Source organism: Leuciscus leuciscus, assembly GCF_965113295.1.
Source record: "Leuciscus leuciscus genome assembly, chromosome: 16".
Classification (NCBI taxonomy): domain Eukaryota; kingdom Metazoa; phylum Chordata; class Actinopteri; order Cypriniformes; family Leuciscidae; genus Leuciscus; species Leuciscus leuciscus.
The window spans coordinates 37,591,634-37,606,935 of NC_138740.1; the positions used below are offsets into that span (position 1 = coordinate 37,591,634).

General features: G+C 33.3%; 1 protein-coding gene across 2 annotated transcripts in view; it reads left to right on the forward strand.

Annotated features, from left to right (window-relative positions):
- Positions 1 to 11,012, forward strand: part of slc4a4b (solute carrier family 4 member 4b) — a 54,485-nt gene extending 43,473 nt beyond the window's left edge. Inside the window, exons 18-27 of one of the 2 annotated variants that reach the window (XM_082140011.1) lie at positions 584 to 745; positions 916 to 1,094; positions 3,237 to 3,309; positions 4,422 to 4,490; positions 5,410 to 5,517; positions 5,634 to 5,699; positions 6,504 to 6,665; positions 6,754 to 6,847; positions 8,299 to 8,369; positions 9,302 to 11,012. In XM_082140011.1, the coding sequence (XP_081996137.1) occupies positions 584 to 745; positions 916 to 1,094; positions 3,237 to 3,309; positions 4,422 to 4,490; positions 5,410 to 5,517; positions 5,634 to 5,699; positions 6,504 to 6,665; positions 6,754 to 6,847; positions 8,299 to 8,333 (948 nt within the window). In that variant the 3' untranslated portion in view covers positions 8,334 to 8,369; positions 9,302 to 11,012. Of the gene's footprint in view, positions 1 to 583; positions 746 to 915; positions 1,095 to 3,236; positions 3,310 to 4,421; positions 4,491 to 5,409; positions 5,518 to 5,633; positions 5,700 to 6,503; positions 6,666 to 6,753; positions 6,848 to 8,298; positions 8,370 to 9,297 lie in introns of both variants that reach the window. The other variant, XM_082140010.1, reaches the window with a different exon arrangement.
- The last annotated feature ends 4,290 nt before the right edge of the window (positions 11,013 to 15,302 follow it).

The following is a 15,302-nucleotide window of genomic DNA, read 5'->3' on the forward strand; positions in this document are numbered from 1 at the left end:
ACCTATATATTTTTATATATATAACATTATATATTCTAATATACATCATATTTTGTGTATAATAATTTAAATATTATATACCAAATATCATATATATGATCAAATATAATGTCATATAAAGAAATATGTTTGGGATTTTTTTTAAACATGTAATTTAAATATTTAATACAAGTATATGAAATAGTTCATGTTCAATTGATATACCGTGTATGTGTGTGTATATATATATATATATATATATATATTATAACTTTTTTATAACTTTTTTATTTTATAACTTTTATATTATATATTATAAATGTTATAATATTATATAAATAATATAATTTTAAATAATTTAATTACATTATTTAAATACATTTATATACAATAATATTATATAGTTTTTAAGTAATAATATATACATACATACATATATTACATTTATAAAGAAAATCAATGGATGTTTATAGTATAGTATAGTATAGTATAGTATAGTATAGTATAGTATAGTATAGTATAGTATAGTAATGTGATTAATATCATATGACCAGCGGGATTATATCTTTAAATGTCTAATTATTCTGTGTTCTGCCCTACATAGCCGACGAGTCCCCATCGTGGCTGGTTTGTTCCCCCATTTGGAGGAAACCCTTGGTGGGTTTGCCTGGTGTCAGTGTTACCCGCTCTCCTGGTCACCATCCTCGTCTTCATGGACCAGCAGATCACAGCAGTCATCGTCAACCGCAAGGAGCACAAGCTCAAGGTACTGTTGTGGAATATTATCAGGGATTATCATCAGAGGATTACACCGGCACACGTGGAGCTATACTGACCGCAAAACACTATTACAGGAAATACATTTCAAACACAAGACGGTGTTTAATACGGAAAAGCGCTTATTTATTTTACATTATTTTTCCCATTTGAGTGCAGAAGGGAGCTGGGTACCACCTGGACCTGTTCTGGGTCTCGATTCTCTTGATTCTGTGTTCGTTCATGGGACTGCCCTGGTACGTAGCGGCGACCGTCATCTCCATCGCCCACATAGACTCGATCAAGATGGAGACTGAGACCTCCGCGCCTGGGGAACAGCCCAAATTCCTTGGAGTCAGGTGAAGGAAAAAGCCAAAATACATTTTAATCTTGCTCAAGACAGCTTAAAGAGGCTATATGTAGAATTCAGAAACCCTTGTTATTAGCGACACCGGTGGCCGTTCAGTGAACTGCAGCCAGCAACTTATTGCTCGTGCTCGCACTCGTGTAAACGTAACGTACAAGAGACTGAACGTGATTCATTGCCCCGATATACTCACGGCGAAGTAATTTTTTGTTCTTTGCTTAGAAGTAAAAATAAGTTAGAGATAAATTGCAGCGATATATTAATGAACATCCAGACGTCATCCGCGCTGCTGAGAGCGACGTTTAGATGAATATGTAAATATGTGCTATATTTAAATAGTTAAGAAAGTATCTGAGTAGAGATGTGGATATGTTTGCACTAGATCTGTGATTCACCGGCATCATGTCGATAGAAGAGGTCATTAAAATTACACTGTTATGATAGTTTGACTATAAAGTATATTTGAGACTATATAGTTTGAATTAATAAACTATATCTGGCTATAGTTGGAGTTAATCCCTTTTCGCTGCATGACACATTGACATTACAGTACAGAATAGTTCAGTTCAGAAGAGTCCTTCACATAAAAATCAGTCCGTAGACAACTTAGAAAGTCGGGAAAGATCTAGTTTTTTAAAGGTATAGCGGAGGATCTTTCCAAATTTTAGATAAGACCCGCCCTCTCCACTTTTTGAAAAGTTTGATTGATTCACCAGAATGATTGACAATTAGGAGGACCAATAGTATAGGTTACCCACCAGGAAGTAAAACATCCTCCGCTATACCTTTAAGTTTCCTTTGCAAGCTGTTCACACATTGGCAATAAAAAACTATTCATAAATGAAAATTCTTACATATAGCCTCTTTAAATCATTGTAAACTGTATTTAAACTATGCAAAACATGATTACAGCATCATCATGTGTCTGTCCTTATCAAGTACTTCCTAAAATCTGACCAATCACAACCAATTAAACAAGTTGTGTTTAATATACCACTATATAGGACAGTGGTTTTGACCAATGAGATTTAGCTGTGGGCGGAGCTATGTAACACAGTTTTATTAAACCGTATCCAAACAACCTGGTATTTTTGTCTCATTTTCAGTTACAAATTTCTAAAAATTCTTTAATCAAGATACATTTACTTACATTTACGTTTACTTTTCTGAATAAAGTTTCAAAATCAGTGTTGTTATAGTTAACTGAAGCTATAACTATAAAATCATTTTTGGTTGCTTGCAATAAAATAAATGTTAACTGAAATAAAATAAAATATAAAAACACTTAAACTTATATTATTTCAGCTATTTGCAAGGCAGCATTCCTCATTTTCATTTAGTTTAACTTGATATACTAAAATAATTCAAACTAAAGCTAAAATAAAAACTATATAGGCATTAAAAAAAAAAAATCATTATAAAAATGACCAAAACACAACAAAATGACTAAAACTTTAACTATAATTAAAATGAAAACAGAAAATATAAAAACTAATTCAAAATATGGATAAAAACTATAATAATATCTCAATAACACTGATCAAAGTTAAGTGAGTTTTTGCTTAAAACAAGAAAAAATAAACTTAATTCAACGGTAAAATTAAGATTGTTGGTTTAGTTTTAAGCGTAAGTCAGAAAACAAGACTTAGTCATTTTGCTTCTCAAGTAAATTTATCTTGATTTAAGAATGTTTAGATTTTTGTACTGGAAAATAAGACAGAAATACTGAGAAAGAAATATGCATTTTTACATGGAGTATATATACAAAAAATAATATGTCTGATATAATAGTGACATATAAACAATACGATTTAATGACAGCAAATGAGATGTACACAAAATTTTGTAATATTTAAATTTGAACACAATGTATAAATAAACTGGGAAAACAGAAGTAGTTTATTATCCATTAACATTCATTATCCATTGACTGTCACAAGGAGGAAGTTACACTCCCATATTATCAGCCAAGCAAGCAGACATTATCAGCTGATGCTAAAAATATCAAAATGACTGAATATCTCAAATTAAATATCTGATAAATCATATATTGCTTTATTGTGTCACATAACATCCTGTAGATTCAGTTAATGTTCACGTGTCCGTGGCTCATGCTTGTTCTTTTCTCCTACAGAGAGCAGAGAGTCACGGGAATAATGGTGTTCATTTTGACGGGCCTGTCGGTTTTCATGGCCCCCATTCTGAAGGTTTGAACTTTAATATTTCATAAACTCTATCCATACTGTCTTTTCACATTCTGATACTTATCATTGTCCAAGAGAATAAGAGAGAATGTTACAAAAACAAACCCTGTGTAATAAAAATAGACGTTTCATGGTTTCGGAGTTCATGTGTACTGCTAAAAGTTGACAAAACACACGTTTTTAGCAGTTGTACATATTTATCTTTTTTTTTTATTCTCTTCTGGGAAAACTGACCACAAATATGAATGACTCATGACTGTGGCTTGTAATATCAGGAAGCAAATAATGATTCATAGCTGTCATGTAAACTAAATAATATTTGAGAAAATATTAATTGTGTCTACAAAATAGTTCTTAGGGTATTTTAAGCAATTCTAGTTATTTTAAAAGAATGAATTATAAGGCTTATATGACTCATGCCCTTATCCAGATCTCCATGAAACTTAAGCTGTGTTTCTAAATTCTATATTTGATATCAGAACTAATAAAAAAGTACCATGGTTCTTCCTTTTTTTCCCATTTAATATCTTATTCATCATATATAAGGGTATTTGCATGCACAAAATACATGTTTTTCTGGACATGTACCATAGTAGTACTATAATATTCCTGGAAGTACCATGTAAACACTGTAGTATATGGTTTCCAGTACCAATGTACAGTATATATCAAAGTATTATACCATCTTATACATTTTAGGAAATGTGTCCAAAATGTGTCCATTATATACCATGGTACTTTTTTTTCGAGGTTAGTGCAGATACTGCCCCCTGCTGGACATTTACTCTGTAAACATCACAATTTGGTAAAGAGGATATTGACCTCGAATGGGATAAAACTCCAGGATGCGAGATGAGACCGAGGCTTTCATTCCTGTGAGCTTTTTGTCAATAACACAAATTCTGTTTCATTATAAACTGTTTGCTTTGCACAAATCTCCTCTTTTGGAGCATATTATGTTGACAAGGTTGGGATTTGGGGTGTGTTCGGTGGACATAACTTTTTGTCTTCACGTAATCTTTGATTCTGTATGTGTGTACAATATTGGTTTATGTGTTTGAAGACGGATGACTGCAGTATTATGTATATAACGCTCATATGTTTGATCTCTGCAGTTCATTCCTATGCCCGTCCTGTACGGCGTGTTCCTCTACATGGGTGTCGCCTCTCTCAATGGCGTCCAGGTGAGTGTCATGTTACTGTTCGGCAGAAAAAGCCCATAATCCTGCTGACTTACCTGATGTCCGCTGGAGCCTGGGAACCCGACCGATTCCAGAACTTGATCTGAGTGCAGGAAAGTCGGGATAAGTCAGGAATAGTCAGGATTTGCAGGGTGTAATACGTCTGGCTATACCTAGAGGACAGAGTTGGGCATCAGAATGTTTGTTTTATTAATGGTGCTTTCTGTAAAACCTTTGATGCATAACAAGTTGTTGGCAACAAGACCTTAGCAACATCTTATTAATTCAGATAGCCACAATAGTTTGCATAGTGCATAGTTTCATGTTATGCTTGTCTTTCAATAAAATGTAAAACTCTTTATATATATTTTAACATTGACATAAGTATTTAAATACAATTATTTAAAATATATTTTAATGTTTTGCTTTTCTTTCATTAAATCGTAAAACTCTACTAAATATCTATTAAAGATATATTTGTATCATTTACATATTATGTATTTAAATAAAAAATATTTTAAATAATTATAAATACAATTATTTTAAATAAAAAAATATATTTATTTATTGTATATTAAATATATATTTTTAAATGTATATATTTATTTTAAATGTTTGTATTCTTTTTTTTTGTTTATTTAATATAACACGCAAACATATAAAATGATTTATTATACTTTTATTTACATTATATAATGTCAATTTAAAAAATATATATTTAAAAAAATCTAAAAACATTTATAAATATAAATATGAAATATATATAAATATTAATAGATATTTTTAAATATAATTAATTTATATTGATATATAAAAATAAAAAATTATGCTTTTTATATTTTTTTGGGGGGGAAACAGGTTGTCTGCCTCTGAATAATCTAAACTTATGAATAATCATTTGTGTGTGTGTGTGTGTGTGTAGTTTATGGATCGTCTGCAGCTCTTGTTGATGCCAGCGAAACACCAACCAGATCTGATCTACCTGAGACACGTCCCGCTCAGACGGGTTCACTTGTTCACCTTCATACAGGTGTGTGTGTGTGTGTGTGTGTGTGTGTGTGGTCGCATGCTCATCCTCATACAAAGGCTCAGCTCTATAGCTTTAGTGCTGTATATGCATCATTAATGTGTGTGTTCTGTGCACAGGTGCTCTGCTTGGCCCTCCTGTGGGTCCTGAAGTCAACGGTAGCAGCCATCATCTTTCCCGTCATGGTGAGTGTGTGATCTGCTAACACACATATAATACTTCCATGAACTGCATCCAGTCAGTTTAATTATATCTGATACAGAATTGCTCACTAAACTGGAAACTTTTGTTCTCTAGTTCTTAAGACATTGCACACATCATACTACATGTCTCCTGTCCTCTGATTGACAGTTTATACTTGTTTAGCAAGTAAAAGACCTTTAATATAATTGTAAAAACGTCCTCTTTCAGGTCGTGGTTCACATGTCTTTTTGCTGTGAAATCTTTAATGATTTTACAAAGTAAACAAGATGAACACTTACAACAACTTGGGGGTTTACTTGATTATACATACATATTTTTTTAGAAAACCCATGTTAAAATATGAGTATCAAATATGATACATCAGGCTTTCTCTCAATCGTCATTGTATTGTATTATATTATATGTTTGACCCCCACAATAAAAACTACAGAGCTTTCATCATAAAACTAAGCATTTAATTATCATCATACTAAGACATATTATTGGGAGATATAGAGTGACAGCTGATATTTATATGCATTTATGTAAGTAGTCATATAACATTATACAGTTATTTATGTTAGAACTGCTCCATATTCTCACTATATCACGCTAAATGAGCCATAAAAGCCTGATGAACCAAATATGACACTAAACAAAAATAAACGCATTTGCAAACTTTTGTCTAAAGGCTAAATAAACCATTAAATGTGGCTATTATGTCATATGTCAGGCTTTACAGGGTTAACCCAGCCAATAATAGTTCTTTTGCATGCGTCTGAGATCTCTCTCTGTCGGTTTTCTAGATTCTCGCGTTGGTCGCGGTGAGAAAGGCCATGGATTACCTGTTCTCACAGCACGATCTCAGTTACCTGGATGACGTCATGCCAGAGAAAGACAAGAAGAAGAAGGAGGATGAGAAGAAGAAGAAGAGAAAGAAAGGAAGCATTGACAGTGACATGAACGACGTGAGTGGAATCTCTTTTATTTGTGCGTTCAGAAGCGGTGTTGCTGTAAAACTCCAGTGGTAAGAATATCCCAACCCTGCGTTCACAGTCGGACTTCCCAGCCATTGAGAATGTTCCCAGCATAAAGATCTCCATGGAGACCATGGCACAGGATCCAGTGCTGGGGGAGAAGCCCTCAGACAGTGAGTAAACACACAGGGTTTCCCTCGGCCTCGCGCAGGGCTTCCAGACGTAACTCTGTCCTGTTACTAACAACTCAAATAATGGCTCTTTCCCTCCCCTCTTCTCGCTGTCGTCACACACTCCTTCGTGATTTCTCCAGAAAACATCTCTTAATCCCGTCTTTCTCTTTGTTTATGGTGTTGCTTGGTTTCCTGGTCTGTGTGGATCAATAATCCGCTCTTAACAGATAACAAATGCTTAATCACTGCAGTGCGCATGTATTAATAAAGTCAACATGCATTCAAAATGGGCCTTATTTACTCTCCCATTGCATGTTCCTGGTCTTTTTGTGCAGGATTCATTCCAAAGAAAAAATGTTTGTTTCCATAATCTTTCATCAAAATAACTTTTTTGTCATAAAGCCCTCTTATTTCTCAATCTCTGCAAGCACCTGGATTTATTCTGGTCTATAGGGACAGGAATTATGTGGAATTGAATGATTACGGTAGGAAGTTCAGGTCCGTAACGGTTGCATTGAAGATTCTGTTTGTAATTTTTGGAATATACAATGTACAGTGTTTGATAAAACAAGACGCCTATTGTTACATGACCCAAAAGTTTAGGGTCAGTAAGAAATTAATACTTTTAGTCAATAAGGATGCATTAAACTGGTCGAAAGTGACAGCAAAGACAATTATAATGTTACAAAAGATTTCTATATCAAATAAATGCTGTTCTTTTGAACTTTCTAGCCATCAAAGACGGCTGAAAACTATCTCACAGTTTCCACACAAAGATATGAAGCAGCACAACTGTTTTTAACATTGATAATAATCAGACATTTTTCTTGAGCAGCAAATCATCATATTAGAGTGATTTCTGAAGGATCATGTGACTCTGAAGACTGGAGTAATGATGCTGAAAATTCAGCTTTGATCACAGGAATAACTTATATAAAAAAAATATTCAAACAGAAAACAGTTATTTTACAACATTATTGTTTTTTTTGGATCAAATAAATGCAGCCTTGATGAGCAAAAGAGACTTTTCAAAAACATTTAAAGAAATCTTACTGACCCCAATACCACTAAAAGATGTTTCCATGCGTTTTTGTTGATTCACGTGCATATCTGACCATAAGCTGCAATAATAGTCATGATTAATAATATTAAATATCATACAATATTCCCAGTGGCTAAAATCAAGTCTTGACTTACTTTTTATTTTTTTAAATATCCTGTATTCACTCACATTACGGAAATAAATTGGGTTGCAACCAAACACAGTGTAATGTTGACTTTATCAGGATGGGTTGTGGGTCTGAATTTCCTGTTCTTTACTTTTTATTCTAACTACTAACCAATCAACTCCTTTTCAGCTGCATCATAACCCCTTTATATGAACCCTCTAAGATTTGATCATCTGACATGTGTGTATATATATTAACTGTACGTTTGTTTGTTTCTTATAGGAAATAAGCCCATGTCCTTCCTCACTCCCTACTGATGGAAAGCACTTTTTCCCTTCCGTGACTATGTCAAGGTAAGTGTTTTGTATGTGTGTGTGTGTGTGTGTTTTAATATCACTATTAGTAAGGATAGTATGATCTCTGTATAATATCAGTTTTTAAATGCAAGATATTTAAAGTGTACATGAAGTATACTTGCAATAGTTCCATATTAGCAGAATCAAAAATACTTCAGTATATCTTTAGTTGGACCTCAGCACTATTTCCAGATAACTCAAGTGTATTAAGTACAAAATTAGTTGTTCCAATCTAGCAGACTTTAAGTATACCAGTTTAGTATACCAACAGTACAGTTGCAGGGTATTTATATTAAGTACGTAACATGTAAATGTATTTGTTGTGTACTTAGCATAAAATAAATGTATTTCAAATATATTTTAGTATATTTATTTTTCACTAGGGTAGGGTAGGGTTGGCCCATAAAAATATAATGAATATAAGAAAATCAATGGAAGGGTCTATGCAATGCCCACTAATGTGTGTGTGCACTTGTCTTTGTGAGGACCATTTTTAGACCATGAGAGTGAGTAAAGTGAGAACTTTCTGAGACCCCTTTAAAGGCCTGTTTGATGGTCAAGACTTGGCTATAGTTAGGTTAAGGGTTGGGGTTAGGCACTTATTTGTGGTAGTTAAGGTTAGGGTAAGGCGCTTGAGAATGCACTGTCAATGAATGTCTTCACGAAGATAACTGTACGAACATGAGTCAGTAGGTCTGAGCTAGTGTGCACATGCATATCTATATTTACCCAGCTCAGTTCAGCATGAATATCATGTTGGCTCAAGCTGGTTTATGTGCTGGTCTAACGCATGGCCTTAAAACAGTCAATTAAATCAATTAGCATCATAAATTATGCATGTCTATGAGTTCACATGTTTATGTGTGTATGCAAGGCTGTATGTTTTGACATATCTAACAGCTTTCTGTCTTTCTCTTTCACCTAGTCAGGATTTAAACCCTTTTAAGAAGATGGTGCCTCAGATCAGAATCGATTTGGACTCGGACAACAACAAATTCTTCTGGAAAACTCCATCCTCTGAGACGTCCCTTTAAACACGTGTGAAAACACACACGTTTAGGTCCAGATGATGGTTTGAAAATGAAAAACTTTGCTGAAAGTTTCTTTTTAAAGTCTAAACTAATGGATGGATGTCATTTCAACACTACAACCAATAGCTGCACAAACACAAAGAAAAAAAGTGTGAAACTTTATGTCCTCCTGACATTTTGGTAGCATTAGCCTACTTTTTTTTTTAGGGGGTGTTTTTGCGATCGTTTTAGTTTAAAAGTTCTGGGTCCAGACTGATTTTTGTTCCAATACTTTTTATAACCATAATATTTTATTAAACAGAAAAATATATAAGAATGATGACATAATCAGTCTTAATAATGTAGAATCCAATTGTATAAAATAAATTTGCAGTTTGAGTTTTTCTTTTGGCCAAATAACTGCTCAAATGAGCACATTAGATCAATTTATTTTTAAATGTCTTTGAACAAATTTGTATTAGTGTCTCCGTTCTCTTTGATACCTTGCGTATTTAAGCGTATATTACTGAACCACAATTGTGGGCGCAACTATTTATCCCAATAAGGGAAACTTCGGTTTTAAAGACACGATTAGCCTACTTAAATCTTTCCTGTGCTTAAGAAGACACTTCAAAAAGTGGGAAACACTCGATATGAATCTAATTTTCTAGTTCTACCTCTTGTAATGGACTGTAGGTGCCAGGCACTTGTTAGAGTGAAGCATTTCTCTATGCAGTACGTTACGGATGTCAACGGCGATCTTAAAGTCACGTGACCGGAAGAGTGGCCATCGCGCTGGAAGCCTCTTCAACATTCTTCTGTCTACGAAATTCCCTCCGCCCTTTTGTGAATTCAAGATTTGTTTCTTCGTTGATAAATGACAATCCATAACAGGGCGGACATTTTCAATGTGATTGCGTTCTATGTATTTACTATGAAGCAGTTGATTTATGGTGATTTTATTGTCTGGATATTTTTATGTACTTTTTTAAAAAAGAAGTAATGCTGTAGATAGAGACATCTTTTATACTGAGATGAGAGGTGTAAGGACTTAATAATGAGATTTAATGTTAAACAGCTGCACCAAAGTGACAGAAATATGCAAATTTCCTTGTTTGTGTGTGTGTGAGAACTTATGCTGCCATTAAGAAAGATCATTTCTCTTACGTTCAGCACGAAGATATTTCAGTCTGCAAATCGGGTGTAGAATATTTTTAACAATTGTAACGTATAAATCCACAGTCATTAAAACTTGAATATAGACACACAAGTCAGTGTTTGTACATAGGTCTGTTTATCATCATTATCTCATCCTCAATAATGTCTTCCATTTCTTTTGATTGAATCAAATTGCTTTTTCAAGGACTACACTGTCGTGGCGAGACGCATAAGATGACGTTTTCATGAATCATTTCTTTTAGATGCACACCTGTTTTTTGTTTTGTTTTTTAAACCTGTTGAGATGTATTTATTGTCCTTCTGTTCTCTTCTGGAAGCTGTCTTACTCTCTGATTATAACGATGACGCTACAGGCAATAATGAGATTAACAGTTGATCACTGTTCTGTAAAAGGGAATCACCATGTAGCACTGTGAGGCGATGGGCAAATTAAAGCAATTATTAAAACTCATTCTCATGGTGTTATGCATTTAAATGAGCTTTTATATGCTGAATCAATCATAGTAATATTGTTTACTACATAGAAATGACATAAGGACACTCTATGACTTAGAAATGTTGCACACATGCTTAATATAGGCCTATTCATTATAAAGATATGGATTTGGATTACATTGATTTGCATTACATTAAAAAATGACCAATAATTCTCTAAATCCAGATTAAAACGCACTCATCATTACACACATTACATTCATCATTACACACATTACATTCAGGAAAAAATAAACCTTTCAGAATCTCCCTCTGAGGTCAAAGTGCTCCAGGCCAAAGCGGATATGTAACAGAACCTGAAACAGGAATCTGGGTTTAATCTGGATAAAAGCCCAGGCCAGAGACATCATGTTCTAGTCCTTGTAATCTCTGACCTTCAAGACACTGAGAATTCTAAAGAAGATCAAGAGAATTCCATAGAGCTGGAATGATCTCCCTCCTCCTTACCTGTCCGAATCCAACATCCCAGCTAACTGAAATCTGTGTTCCAAATTATTATGCAAGTTAGGCTATAACTTATCAGTAGGATTTCAGTAGGCTACAGTAAACATTCAGATTTTAGTTTTTCAAAGAAAGTGTTGTTTTATTTCTCATATCTTTTTAGATAACTGGTAGGATATCAATCTCAGACAGGTTTAAATAGTTTGCCAGGTATTCTTAGCACTGTAAAAAGTGATCAGTTGACTTAACTTAAAAAAAATAAGTAGGCCTAATGTGGAATTGTCAAGTTCACATAACTTTTTTTTATTTATTTTTATTAAGCATTAAGTTTATTTACTTAATAATTTTAAGTAATTGCCAATGTGTGAACAGCTTGTAAAGTAACTTAAAAGTTTCTAGGTTGTCTGTTTGAAAGCTTTTTAATGATGATTTTTATGTGAAGGACTCGGGACGTTTTTGCCGGGAAAATCAAAAGAATGTGACGTTTACGTGCGCTCCCGAGAGCCTCTCTTCCGTTCAACGACACACGAAACATTTTTACAATAACAATTCAGGATATGCCTTAATAATGTTTCAGAAAAAGTTCCCTGAATTATGTAGCCTAGCCTATAAATAAAGGTTAATAAAGGCTAACGTTTTGAGAACATGATTAAAGACCAGATAACTCCTGAACGAACGTCTACCGGAATAGCCTAATGTTTGTTCATGAGAAAACCTTGTCAGAATTAGCAAAAGTTCTGAAAAAGTTCCCTGTTGCTGTATAACACAATATTCCTTGCAATTCTTTGACCTAATCCTTGACGTCTTGTCTCGTCGTAGCCTAATTGCTTTCACTCACATGTTTCGCTGAGATAAACCGTGTTTGCACGAAGATGAACGGGAGAATGACTGGTCATTATTTAAATGGCTCACTATCACGGCATAGGCCTCTTTCAAAAAGATAATCAGAGCTGAGATTCGCATATTTTCCATTTCAGTAAGCTAATCGACGGATCTCATCACGGGAATGGATTTAGCAAGTAATGAAGCAAAAAGACACCGGGCTAAATGTCATCATATGGTTGGACAACTTTAACACGGAGTTGTTAGAAGTTACTTTGATCATCTCCTGATATGTGGCTTTTCGCAGGAATTTCACCTTCACTGTCCTGCACTGATAATGGGATGTATAAACGCACGTCTGCTCTATTAACCCATGGGTCACAGTATATAGCAGTGTGAGTATATGGGGAAGATAGACCTCTGGGATGAAGCCAGGAGGAACCTTTCATTGATCAGCCTTGAGCTGTCGACCACTGTGCCACACCATCTCTCAATACTAATTACCCCACTAAGTTTTACCACGTACATTTTGATGATGGGGTAAGATGTTCCCCCATGTTATAAGAACCCCCAATGTGGATTTACTTTTAAACAGTAGGCCTAAACATTTTTGAGATATAAATTTAGCATGATGATGCATCAGCCAATGTGTTATTATAGGTAATAAATTTAAACATTTGCTAATTTAGACTACATTTGCTAAATGTAAAATATAAAAAGAGGGTTAAAATGGACCCTACTGGGGTAAGAAGTCCCCCCTGGATAATCTTTTACAGAATGTAGGCTATAAATGACTTTTGATATAATTCTTATATAATTCTTATTATTTATTTTAATAAATTGTATTTATATTTTAAGCGTCATTAATGTAAAATACTAAATCAACTATAGCCTGCTGTTTGAAATTTTATATTTTGACAATTTCGTTCAATAATTCAATAACTAATGACAGATAAAGCAGAAAAGAGATTTTCTGAAAGGTAAAATTATTCTGTATAGGCATATCAAGATTTACTTATTTAATTACCCATATTTTAAATGAAGAAATGTCATAATAGATAATATTCATAATATTCATGTCACTATGAATATGAATGCAAATTATTTCATTCAACTAACCTAAAGGTTTTAATGAAGGCGAAGATGTCTGAAATGTTCATTTAATTCATGGAAATACAGAATAATAACCCCATTAATTACAATAATTATTCATTTGAAAAAAATAATAACACTAACAACATGCCACTTGGCGCCTTCTGTGCGGCTCATTTTACCCCAGTGATCTAATTTTAACCTTTTACTTCAAAATAAAAACTATACATTTTACTCCACAAATCCCTCATTAACAAATAGATGCAAAAAAAAAAAACATGATATTCAACATGTCATATCACTATTTTCCAGAGACACAAAGTTAGATAAATTAACCTCAAAACTGTTTCGACTGACTAAATCTGACAAATATTGATATTCAGATGAAATGACAAAATTAAGAATAGCATAGCCATTCATCAAAAGTGCTGAGATGAGATTTAGTGTCATCTATAGTCAGGAGAAAAAAATCTTCATCTTCTTCTTACCCTATTACCTTCTGAAGAATCAATTCAATTAAATTTCCTTTTATTGTCATTGCATGTAATACAATGAAATTAATTAGCAAATCTTACAGTGCATCCACGTCACGTAACAACAGTAATTAAGACACAATAAATTTAACACACTACAATTTAGAAACTTGCCAGTTTCATGTAAAGATATTGTACATTTTTATTATAAAGTGAACCTATCTAATTATAATTAGCAATCATGTGCATCGCTTATCAACCCACCTTATTAGAAACGTTTTCTTTTCTGAAATAATTTAAATATTTGAATTTGAATTTTTAGAAACAAATCATGTGTTTATGTGGTGAATACGACAGTCAATCATAATGTGGGTCTTCTATCACATCCACTGTCTTTTGGCGACATCGACTGGCCATTTATCAAAATTGAGGTTCACAAACGCTGGCTTTCTCCAGCGGGCAGGACTCAAGGTATCAAACACCGCTACACGACACGAAACTTACTCATGACGGTATGACCAAAATCCTTTTATCACAGTAGGAATAGTTTTATATCACAATAACTATTATCATAAATGATTGATCACTATTTATGCTAATAAATCAGCTGTTATTTGGCCTTTTTTGTATCGGTCTTGGCAAATAGCCATTCCTCCTTAGCCGATTAACATTTTCTATTTTAAAATCTTGGTTAGTAGATAATATGCAAATTGGTTTTCAAATATTTTTTTGTGAGTTAAGTTGATATTGTATAAACATATTTGTTCATTTTCAGTGTATATGTGTACATTACATTTCTATAATTACATTGTTGCATTGGCTTTTGTATATTTTTTGTATATTAAATAATGTGGTAAAGCCTATTTGTGGATAATACAGTGAATTAAATGCTTTATAAATGAAAGGTGCTTAATTTTGTTTAATTATAGTCTCTTTATTTGCAACTTAACAGACACAAAACAAAAGAAACGATACAAAAATTGATAAGTTTGATATCACCGTGCAAAAACAGCTTCATATTATGCATGTAATTAAAATAAAAACAATAAAGCCATTATAAATAGTAAATATATGCCTAACTGACGGCACATCAGCAGCTAAAATCAACTCAACTCTGCTTTGCATGTTGAAACCAAGTTCTTCCTACTATTGACTTGCTGAAACATGTTCAATTCAGTATATGATTCGTATTCATCCACTGTCTTTTGGCGACATCGACTGGCCATTTATCAAAATTGAGGTTCACAAACTCAAACCTTCTAGAGTTCAAACCCAAACCCTGCTATAACACATCTGTAAAAGTTCAGTGAAACTATATATATATATATATATATATATATATATATATATATATATATATATATATATATATATATATATATATATATATATTAAAACAATGTGATCCGACAAATGTG